Here is a 12,227-nt window from a genome sequence, read left to right as displayed (position 1 = left end):
ATTCCGTCTGTTGTTCATTGTTGTTCTTTGGAGGCAGTAGCACTGAAACCTTTTCGCTGAGGTGACACACAGTGCTGACCTCTCAAAACTACCTAATGTTCGTATCAGGTACAGTGAATCTCAGGATACTTTTAAGAGTGACTACAATCAACTTAAACCATTCCATTATTATAAAAATGCTGATATTTAGCCACAGCAATGTCCTATTGTGAGCTTACTGTCTTCATTACTTTGTTTCAATTCAATTTGCTAGGAAAGAGAGGTAAGGTTTTGACACCTGTTCTGACGGGAGATGGACTAGCTTTACTTTTAACACAGTGGCATAAATGTGCCATGTTGAATCTTAGTCCACTTCTCATGGTGTTTAGAAAGATGGGGAAAGATGGTGTTTTGATGACAGTTTCAGAACTTTCTTTAATGCTCAGATTTCTCAGTTTGATCAAGTCTAACTACAGTTACTTCTTGAGGATAACTTATGGGTGTTGTTAACTGAACTAGGTGAAAATAAGATGGTAAATCGGATTTGTGAGAACTTCTGTCATGCAGGTGGTTTGAATAAACAAATGTTAGATGACCTCCACTGCTTTTAGTAATGAATGAACACTGAGTTGTGAAGACAAGCTGGGAAGAGCAGGTCTGAGGTGCTTGAGAGGAGAAAAGGGGTAATAAAACAGAAGTAAGCAGTACCTCCGGCTGAAGTGTCGGGAAGACTTAAAGTTTCTGAAATATTTCAGGTCAGCTGAAGGGAGATGAAGAGCAGAGAGAGAGATGATGAGACATGTTGGGCATTGACCAAGTAAATGGGAAATAAATAAATGGGAAATAAGCAGGACCAAGTAATTGGGAAATAAAGGCTGTGAAGGATCTTGTGGGAGGGGAAGTCTGTATGTGTTTAGAGGGGAAACCACTCATAATGCATAAGTAGATTGTGTGTGTGATGTTTAGAGCACACGGAAGAGAGATGAAAAAAGCTTTAAGCAGTGGCTAAAAGCCTTGTCCTCTGTAACTTCCTGCAGCCCTTGTCCATCAGCTTTTTTGTTTTCAGTGTTATCCCTGAAACACACGTTTCTGCCTCTTGCCTCTTTGGTAGAGCTGGCTGCTCAGGATTAGGAATTGCAAATAGCTACCCTAATTTTTTTTGTATCTCCTGTCATGGCATGGTGCAAAATTGGAATACTTAGTGAAAGAAAAAAATTTTTGCAGAACACCTTTAAAACAAAAAGTAATTCACTGACACCATAATTTTAATAATAACTGCTGAATTTCTTATGGTGCCATGTGAGCAGGATGAAGACAGAAAGATTCTTCAAGAAAGATTGTAGCTGACTACAGAAACTTGATACAGATGATTTAACCTTGCTTTCTCCTCAGTTCTGTTTTTTCTAGGAGGCTTGTTTTCCTGGAATTTCTCGTATAGTTTAACTGTCTCACTCACTTCACAGCTCTTGAGTAACCACTTGGAAAGCATAGCAGCATATTTCTTTTGCTGACAACAAATTACTTCAGTTAAATAATTTTGCAGTCAGCTACTTTGTTGCTAATGCTGTTTCAGTCAGATGCTCTTTTTCCTGTCTCTTGCAGCATAAATAGGTGTTCTCCTGTCTGGAGCTAAGCCGTGCTTGGTTCTGGATATCTTTAATTATGCTTTCCCAATGAACTGCAGTATTTTGTGGCAAGACTCTGCTGAAAATTCTGAAAAAAATTTGATTACAGGCTTGAGGGATAAGTATGTCTGACAGACTTGTTGTGAAGTAACTGATGCATCAAACCTGTGCCATAAGAACTTGACCCACTTTGATCAATGAGGATTATAAGATTATCTGTTAGGATACAAAACTGTGTTTAAGTCTAATGAAAAGAAATATTTTACATTTCATTCAGGTTTTGCAATATGATTTCAAAAACACACTTGTGTGAACAGACAAGGAGGACTTATTGTTGTGATAGTAGTGTTTAAAAAACTTCCTTAGCTATCATTCTGTGGACATTTTACGACTGAGAGTAAAATCCAGAATTAAATGAAAACTGAAGTGTACCTGAATGATTTCAGCAGGCAAATTTAGTTCTGATGTTACAGTAGCAGTGGAATAAAGTAGTACTTTTTGGGTTTTCTCCATTTGCCAATACCCTGCCTTTTGTGATAAGCAGTGCTTCTCAATTGTCTGGCAGAAGTCAAAGGTACTCACAGAGACTGATGCTTCCTGCTCACAGAAGGGTAGAGATGGCGTTTTTACAAAAGGACTTGAGACTGGCATAATTGAAAGCTAAGATGGCTCTTGATGTGTGAATTATTTCTTGGTGCAGTCTGAAGAATTGAAAAGATGTTTTAGATAAGCATTTTGCTTCAAAAGTGGAGATAAAAACATTTTAACTTAAAAGATTACCTTAAACAAGGCAGGTATTGAGAGCACTGGCTGAAGGAGAGCTCTAGTGGTTCTCAAAGGTATTCTTCCAGATGGTTTGCCAAAATTTAAAATCCATGCTAAAACAGCCTATGTCTGAACCATGCCGAACCTGATCTCTGAAGTCAAGCAACCGTGAGCAGCTCAAGTTCTTGACCTCCATCGTAAGTGCAACACTGGAAATAAACACGTGTTATCTAATGGGTAATTGAACATTGCTTTCCTCTCTTTTCTCCCAGATAATTTCAGACCTCGAGTCTTGGAATGATGAGCTCTCTCAGCAGATGAATGACTTTGACACTGAAGATCTTACAATAGCAGAACAGAGGCTCCAGCATCATGCAGACAAAGCCCTGACCATGAATAACTTGACCTTTGATGTCATCCACCAAGGGCAGGATCTGCTGCAGTATGTCAATGAAGTGCAGGCATCTGGTAAGATGGCTTCTTCGTGCTATTCCAAGCAGTGGCTTAATAAGAATTATCCAGTTGTCTCTCCATAGGATGTGTGAAAATAACAGACGTGCTGGTTAATTGTAAACTGGAGACTTCTTTTTTTCCTTTATACTAAAATCATTTGATAGCGTCCATGAGAATAGACTGTTGTTACGGCATGGAATTTCTATCTAAGAGTTGACCACACCTCCGATGTTTAGGTTTTAGAGAAAGGGATTCCAGTCAGTAAGTCAGTAAAATTAGAATAATTATCAGGGAGTTAATTATGTAGTTAGTTGGAGCAATGCAGTCAAGCCAAAATTTTCATCTTTCAGATAATAAGTCTTTTGGGCTTTATGCCCTGTCACTTGATTTTTTTAACTGTATACAGTCATCTAGAGTCAGTCTCAGGCTCCTTAATATATATATATTGCATTTTTAAAGAGGGCAAAATCCTGTGCTCATTTAAGCAAGTGCTCCAAGGATTAGGCTGAACTTTTAGAAGGAACTGAGACGGTAACACAGTGGAAATGGTCTATTTGTCTTTGGAAGACTTGTAAGTCATTTATAAACAACTGGCTAATTCCAGGTGTTGAGCTGCTTTGTGACAGAGATGTAGACATGGCCACTCGAGTCCAGGACCTGCTGGAGTTCCTCCACGAGAAGCAGCAGGAGCTGGACGTGGCTGCTGAGCAGCATCGCAAGCACCTGGAGCAGTGCGTGCAGCTACGGCACCTGCAGGCCGAGGTCAAGCAGGTACGTGTGGGCTGAGCCTCTGCAGTGGGGCCGGCTCCCCAGGTCCATTTTGCGACTCGGGGAGAGGTCTGTGCCAATAACCAGATGTGGGAAACTACCTTCTGCAATGTAAATCTTGCATGTGGAGCAGGGAGTGACTTTGAATTGAGCATCTAAGAAACTGCATCCATCTTCTGTTAACGTTAAGCGTGGTTTTTAATTTGCATCAACAAATTCTGTGTTTCAGAATGGATATAAGTCAAGTATTTAAAGTGAAGAGCAATCTGAAGTACTGTTAAACCCATATTTTTATCATCTATGTGTTGACCGATAAAAGTGTTCAGTTTTGGTCCCTGCACACCGGCCTAATACTTTTTGCTATATTGTTTGAAACATCTACAGATAGTGATAACAGTATCAGCAAGGTTTACTTTCCAGGAGAAGAAAAATAAAGGTTTGCTTCTGCTGGTAGTAAAGTGGCAAGTTTTGAGGTCCTTATCTGATAAACCCCTAAACCTTTGGTGAATTTGTGATGCTGTGGGCAAAACCCGTGCAGTAGGCGAAAGTTTAAAAAACAAACAAAACACTGGAAAGGTAAGAGTTTTTTATTTTGCTCAGGCTTGGCTGTATCACAACAGTCTGTTATATCCGTGTGTCCCATAATGGCTCCCAATGCAACTTGTCCTTTTTCTATTTGTCACGGGCTCGTAAAAAAGTTTGTCTCCCTCGTGAGACTGTGAATGAGAACTCCCGAATTTCAGAGTAATATGGAAAGGGTCCAGTTAGATGGGACAGGTGAATAGAAGGTTCCCAAGGTATTTCCAGGTAGCAACTGGTTACTCTGTAGTAACAGACCTAAAGTTTCTGTGTAGTGTTGAATTAAAGGAATGCAAGGAATTGGTAGTGTCTGCTGTCAGCACCACCTAGATGTTAATCAAATAAATTACCTTCTAGTTGAAGCCATTGCATACTCTACTGAACTGTCTTGTATCTGTCTTAGTACTTGTTCATCTTTGTAAACACAAATTACAAATGATTCCTTTCACGTGAGTAATGGTTCACGTAAGGTTACTGCAGATCAGGATAGTTTCTGTACTCAGTTGCACACTGTCTTGAGTACGAAGGAAAGGAGTCCGCAGTTGCAAAGGAAGAAATGAAAAGAGAGTGAAGTGAGGCTGCCAGCTGAAGCAGTCTCATCCCTTTGCAGTACATCAGTGGGTTAGGATGGGATGGGTTAGTAAGAAAAAGAAATTGTTAGTTCCCATGATACTGAAATAGTATTCACTTACAGAACAGAATAGAGCACTTGGGTAATATTTCAAAGACACACTATGAAATGGTTATTTCTGTTGCGTGCTCCTACAGCTTTGTTTGTGTACAAGTTAAATGTGACGAGGCAGAGACGTGTTTGCAGAACAAATGTTCTGTATTTTGGCATACCCAAGTAGATGATGAATGTTAAGGATTGTAGAGGAATATCCATGATGGCACTTAGTATGTGATTTGTAGGTTTTTCTGTAAGGTCGTTGTAACTTTTCCGAACCACTGTGAGTCCAGACTGAAATAGAAACTCAAGTTTAGGTTTTTAAGGAAGCACTGGAAAGAACGAGTTCATCCTATAAGAAAGATATAGGTAGTATAGTATTCTAGCCAGCTGCCTTTTCTTAGTAGACTGGGACTTAAGAGAGAAAAAAAGGCATTTTATTTTATATTCCTAGAATACATCTTTATCAAGTGGGACTTCATTTTGAATTAAAGGCCTTAATTGGCGTGAATTTTCAAACAAACTTAATTAACTTGTAGCTCTTGGAGTGTTAATGTATTACAAACTCCTTTTCCAGATTTTCATAGTACAGATTAACCTGCAATTCTTGCCCAGCCTGAAGGCCTAAAAATTGAATGAAACTAAAACTCAATGTTACAGTGTCTCATAGCATTTCTTTTGATCCCCTTTGGAATGCTTTGAGGCTAGTGACTCCTATTATGATTTCAGTTGCCTTTTCAGAAAACCACATCTGATTTATTTTGGTTTTTATTAACTATCAGGAAACATGGTCTTTGCCTGTTTCCTCTGCACTGGGAAAAACTTGCTAGCTCAGCAGGTCATAGCTCTCAGGTGGTTTACCTGAGAGTAAAATGACATGGTAAACCTTCTCTTCAGTCTGTTTTGTATTTTGTTGCCTGAAGCAGTGAACACATGGCTTTCCAGTTTAATTACTGTGATTTTCTGACAGATTTATTGTTGATGATCTGGGTGTAAGTATACTTATTATGTAGATAGGATACTGTCTCCATAGTGAGGATTTTAACAAGATTTCCATTGGATTTTTTCCTTCTGTCCAAACAGACATTACTGCTATTGTATTTTCACATGTATATATAAATATAGACACACACACATATATGTATCTTGTAGTCGCGTGAAAAGGTTAGACTGAAACACTTGGAGTTCTTCCATAGGGTTCATCTCTCAGATTACTGTAATGGAGACCAGCAAACTCTCCTGGCTTATTTTTTTTTAGTCAAATACTTGCAAAGGAGTCTCTTCAGTACTAGGTAGTGAAAAGTGGAGCTTAGTGAATGCTTCTCAAATAAGTACAGAAAGCAGATAAAAACCAGGCAGTGTTGTTTCTCCTTTAACCACCTCACCAGTTCTGTTTTCTGGCATTGAAGTTCTGTAATCAAGCCTCAGGACTGGGAGGAAGCAGTAGGGCCAGAAGACAATCAGGATTGTAAAGAAAACCTGCAAAGAATTTGCTTGTCAACTTGATTGTGCAGAAAGGGCAAAGCCAGAGAGAAGATTACAATGTAGGAAAACCTCGGAAGATAGGGGGAATACTGAAGGAAAAAGGGACAGCTGTGTGTGGGAAAAATAACATGGAAAGGAAAGTGTGACTGCAGGGATATATAAGTAAGTAGAGGCACAGAAATAGTTAAAAGAATATCTGCCTAATCTAGGAATCCACTTGTGTGTTTGCAGACAAACTTTTTTTTATCCCCTAAAATATACCTGCTGGATTACTTGCTGCAGTCACTCCCGTGTACTCACTTTGTAGAGTGAATGCTTCGCTCTGCTTCACATGCAGCATCTGCCTGGGTCAAAAATTCTACCAAGCTCTGAAACTAAACCAGTTGTTTTTTTATATTCATTAAGACGTTTCAGTGCGCTATTGTCTGCTGCTCTGATCATGGTGTATGTTGTTGGACACATACCTGTGTCTGTACAACATTCATGTCTGTACAACAGTGTACAGATACTTGTAGCAAGTACAAGCTTGTACCATCCAGGTACTTGAGCTGCTTTGCATTCTCACATGCAGATATTTTAGCTTGGTGAAACACAGTCCAGTGCTTGAGCTCTGTTCTCCCAAAATACTACTCAGGAAGAGTATCCTCGCACTCTGTGCAGTGCCATATGGATACGAACACGTAGCTAGGACAGCATGCTGAAGTATGTGCATCTCATGATCGTGTTTAGTTAGAGTCAAAAATCAGTCCAAGAAACTAATCGTAAATAAAGCATTTATCTATAGAACTACCTATCTGACCTCTCAAGAGTCCCAGACTCTGTTTCATGTCCACGTTTTTGCTGATGCTCTACGTCAAGTCTGATGAAGGCTGGAATGGGGAAAGATGGGGTGTGGTTCACCCAGACAGTGAGCTGATGGGAACATGCCAACAAACACTGAAAGGCAGCAGCCCTGGAAGAAGAACAGGCTTGTTATTTACTAGTGCTTATATTTTCTGTTTGAGTCAGAGCAGAGGGAAGGGGAAAGTATTGCTGGCGACTTTACTCCTGTGAGTTTCACCAGCTTCTGCACCCTGACCTGCAGTAAGCAGGAGGGCAAATCAGTGTGTTTGAAATAGCAAGTTCTGTGCTAGCTGCCCGTGCTATGTATGATACGGTGCCACCTCAAGGGGAGGTTTGAATTGGTGCTGCTTTAGCATTCTCCTTCATTATAAATTGTCGGGAGAGGGCTGAATGTCTTTTAACTCTAAGAAGGTGTGTTTTGTTACGCTACACCTGGAAGAATTCTTTTGTGAGATAGAGAGGAAGCTTAGAACTGCTTTTGTAAAACAAAGTAGAAATTAAAAAAGAGATTTAAAAAAATCTTCTGCCTCTTCCCACGCCTCCATGTTCGTATAGACAAATTCTTTCTCCCAAGCATACTTTCTGTCTACAGTCTGTTGGACCCATCTGGTCCCCTCAGAGGTAAGCTTCTGAGACTTATCTGGGCTTGCTTCCTGGAGTATTAGCAACACCCAGGTGTCTTAACAGCTTAGAAACTCCCTGCTTTCGTGGTCCCTTTCAGGTTGTTCCAAGGCCAACGCCATCACCCCACTTCCTGCAAGGCTCCACCTGACTCAGTACTTCCTCTCCAGGGGAGCAGAATGCGCCCCCAGTTAATGTGTCTGGGAGGTGCTATCATGTCCTACATCTACTTTGTAGACTTACTCTTTTCTACAGACTTTCAAGATTTATGTAGAAGGATTCAAATACAGGGAAAAAAAGCCCCGCTGCATTGTTAGCTATTTAATGTGCGGGCAGAAGTGGGAAAAACTGCATTACTAATACGACAGTATTGCAGTCTGGATAAGCATAAAACAGAGGGTGAGATTGTGATGTAGCTGTGAGGGAATGGATGCTGTGTCAAGATGGCTAGAACTCAGTTGCTTCAAGTTGTTGAAGATGTTTTATAGTGTACTTTGGATGCAGACAACATGTGCATCGTTTTTAAGGATTTCTGTTTTATTGGGTCCTTTTTCTGATTTCTGCCTGTGTTTTCAATCTACAACTATAGTCACGTCATCCTGATTCACTTAGTAATAACTTGGCCAGTAGCATTAATGGCAGTGTCACATGTGGATCGCTAGATGAGAGTATTCAGTGTTAGGAGCTAACTGGATTTGGTACTTAATGTACTAATTACCAGTGATTAAAGGTCTAAAATCATTTGGTAGGAAAGGGTTGGAGAAGGTATGCTTAAACTGGTTATTTTCAAATCAACTGGGACCGAAGGAGTTCACCCAAAAATAGCTAGAGAACTGTCTGTAATAATGTTATAGACATTAGTGCTTATCTTCTCCAAACGCCTAGAGATTCTGAAGGCCTGGAACTCCAAGTCTGCTTCCTGGAAGTGGGAAAGGATTAACAAAGGAAGGATTATAGGTCAGCTAGTTTATATAACTTCCAGGAAAAATGTTGAAAGTAGTACATTATTTAACCTGAACAGTGGTGAGGAGAGAAAGTGAACATAGATTAATTAAGCATAGCTTCTGGTTGATGAATCCTCTTTGTTCCTGACAAGGTAACTTACAGGCCTTCTAGATAGAGGTGAATAGGCAGATGACATAGATCTTCCTTATATTAAAGCTTGAAAGATAGTTTAGTTCAGTCAATCTGGCCTTACCTTACTATAAGAATGTCATATGAGACTACATTACCATGAATCATAACTTGCTGGAAAACCATACTCAGTAACAAAATTTATTAAGAGACTCACTGGATTGGAAAACAGATTTCAGGATTTAAACAACACAAATCTATAGAAGTCTATTTGGGTACTAGTGCATGTTTTCAGTCAGAAAATCTACATGTAACAGTAGAGATTATGCTTTTAAATCTGATGATAAAGGTAAAATAAACTGCAAAAGGGATTTTAGTTCATCAGAAGACACTAGACACTTCAGGCTTCTGTTGATGTATAGGAGAATTGTACTTCAATAAAGGTACGAATTTTATTAGAGACAAATAGAGAACATGACGTACTGGCAGGAGTAATCAGATGAGCAAATACACCACAGGGGTAATTACTGACTCAGCAGCAGTTCTGTGGAAGAATTATACAGATGACAGTGAATTACCTGAATTATGTCCAGCTTTACTCAGTGTTTGGTACATTTTGACTGAAGTTGTAGTTTTCGACTGTAGAGAGCTTGTAAAAGAGCAGTGAGAAAAATAAGGTGGCTAAGTTCACGTGGGAGAGATTGAAGAGACTGTGGTCAATGAGAGAAGAGGAATCTAGAGGAGAGAATTTCATAATGTTCCTGATGCAGGAAGGAGAGGGAAAAACAAAGCTGATACTAAGAGGGAGAAAAAAAGTCTTTTTTTTTTTTTTTTTTTATTTCTTATGTTGTGGGCAGGAGAAATGAAATGAGCCAAAATTAAAGATAGTTCTGAGTGTTAGATATTAGAAAGAAGACTTATGGTGATGAAAATGTCTGGTGAAAGAGTAGGATTGGAGTTCTTGAGTAACAAGACACAAATGTTTTGGGAGAGTCTTTAAAGTTGCATGTTCCTGCTGTGGGTAAGGAATGCACTAGGTAGCCTCATGAGGCTTCTTCCCACAGAGGTATTTGTTTGGTCTCAGTGGATGTGTAAAGAAACCTGAAAACCTTTATGCTGTTAGACTCTCAATGGTCACAGTTTTCTCAACATTAATATTCAAATCATTTGCTTATCTTTTACTAAGCTGCCTCGTGCAGGAAGGAGAGGGAAAAACAAAGCTTAAATCAAAAGGGGGAAAAAAAATCTTTTTTTTTTTTTTTTTTTTATTTCTTATGTTGTGGGCAGGAGAAATGAAATGAGCCAAAATTAAAGATAGTTCTGAGTGTTAGATATTAGAAAGAAGACTTATGGTGATGAAAATGTCTGGTGAAAGAGTAGGATTGGAGTTCTTGAGTAACAAGACACAAATGTTTTGGGAGAGTCTTTAAAGTTGCATGTTCCTGCTGTGGGTAAGGAATGCACTAGGTAGCCTCATGAGGCTTCTTCCCACAGAGGTATTTGTTTGGTCTCAGTGGATGTGTAAAGAAACCTGAAAACCTTTATGCTGTTAGACTCTCAATGGTCACAGTTTTCTATGCTTGTGGTTTCGCGTTATACTCTGAACAAGGTTGTGTTTCTGAATACCTTTTCTGTCACCTGCAAAACAGCATGGGCTTACAGGCAATGTTTGCCTAAAAGCCCATGTCAGCAACATTAATATTCAAATCATTTGCTTATCTTTTACTAAGCTGCCTCACCTCAGTTTATGTTGCTGACATGGGCTTTTAGGCAAACATTGCCTGTAACTTGTTCCTGTTTTGCAGGTGACAGAAAAGGTATTCAGAAACACAACCTTGTTCAGAGTATAACGCGAAACCACAAGCATGCAGTAGTTGACTGAAAGCTATGGCTTATCGGCTAAGAGAAATTATAGTGAATGTGATTTACTGGGTTTACTGAATATGTAATTCACTGTAAATATATTAATTATAATACTAACTATTTAGTCAACAATTCCAGCACTACATGTGACCCTAAATGTCTTTGACCCTGGCAATTACTTTTTTCTTGCTGGTTGGTAGTGGAATTGCATATTTCATAGTCTTCTCTTTTGTTGCAGGTTTTGGGCTGGATCCGAAATGGAGAGTCAATGTTAAATGCTGGGCTTATCACTGCTAGCTCTTTGCAGGAGGCAGAACAGTTACAGAGGGAACATGAGCAGTTTCAACACGCAATAGAGGTAAAAGCACCATTTCAGTGACCATAGTCAAGAAGTCCTGTATTACAGTCCATGAGTCTCTGTAAATAGCACTGCTGGGTTCACACTACAATATTCTGAGTCTAGGAAGAGCTGTTGAAATCATCTTGTGTGTGGGGATGTGTCCATCCTCCTGCCATGACTTCAAACTAAACAGATTGGTTATATCCCTGCAAAAAATAGGAAGAGATCCTAAGCCTAACTGAAATATTATTAATTTATATGCACTATCGAGAGACTTACAGTGATATTAATTATATATAGCCTACAGTTTTTAAGAATTTTGTTGAAAGATTAACTAATGTTATGATTGGGAAAACTATTTTCAGAAGTACTCTGTCTTGCAGTAACTCTCGTGTTTGTTTACTATATCGGAGTTTGTCTTTGGTTTGGTTTTTTGTTTAGTTTTTTTTTTTACAGTTTGCACTATATATACCCTCATTTTGAAAGCTTTGGTAACTCTGAAGTATAAAAATCATGAGACTCTAGGTGTGTTTGTCAATTTAAAAGTAAATGATTAGGAAGCTTAAATTCTGTGTTTTCTGGGTCATTCTGTACTTGGATGTAATCATGCTTATTATAGCTAGGGGTATATACTTAGAGTTTACACAGAGAACTATAGTTAAAAATTTGCTTACAGTGAATGGAGAGTTGTCTTTTTATATTGGCCTGCATGTGCGCACCTTCATTTGCTCACTGCTGATGTGCAAAAGACTGCAGTAAAGCTATGAGGACAGTCACAGCAATCAAGCCAAAATAAGATACATCCTATTCATCTTTTTCTTCACCCTTTCATGAAGGGAAAGAAAATCAACCTGAAATTCATAATTATACGTGTGTCATATGTGGCTTAATGTTAGGTGGTGGCTTTTGCTTACAAACTGCTAGTCATTGTTCATTTGATGATAAATCTCTACTGGATTTTTCCTTTGTATTTACATAAGGAAGGCATGGAGTGACTAAGGCAGTTATTTTCAGTTGATGAGTGTTTGTGCATGTGTGTAGAAGTGCCATTGACACAGTGGAAATGTGAGCCTTCGAGGTCTTGAAGAAAATGAAGTACTCCACTGAACTCCTGAATTTTCACTTCTTGTCAGAAAACACATCAAAGTGCCCTGCAGGTTCAGCA

General features: G+C 39.1%; 1 protein-coding gene across 1 annotated transcript in view; it reads left to right on the top strand.

Annotated features, from left to right (window-relative positions):
* Window positions 1-12,227, top strand: part of LOC104493346 (triple functional domain protein) — a gene marked incomplete at its 3' end in the record, with an annotated part of 93,427 nt that overhangs the window by 62,996 nt on the left and 18,204 nt on the right. The window contains exons 13-16 of the mRNA XM_010136004.1: window positions 2,642-2,837; window positions 3,427-3,593; window positions 10,961-11,080; window positions 12,196-12,223. Coding sequence (XP_010134306.1) covers window positions 2,642-2,837; window positions 3,427-3,593; window positions 10,961-11,080; window positions 12,196-12,223 — 511 coding nt within the window. The remainder of the gene's footprint in view (window positions 1-2,641; window positions 2,838-3,426; window positions 3,594-10,960; window positions 11,081-12,195; window positions 12,224-12,227) is intronic.

This window comes from Buceros rhinoceros, unplaced genomic scaffold (genome assembly GCF_000710305.1).
Source record: "Buceros rhinoceros silvestris isolate BGI_N320 unplaced genomic scaffold, ASM71030v1 scaffold16375, whole genome shotgun sequence".
Taxonomy (NCBI): Eukaryota; Metazoa; Chordata; class Aves; order Bucerotiformes; family Bucerotidae; genus Buceros; species Buceros rhinoceros.
The sequence above is the reverse complement of the archived record's forward strand: the minus strand, read 5'-3'. Positions and strand labels throughout refer to the sequence as shown.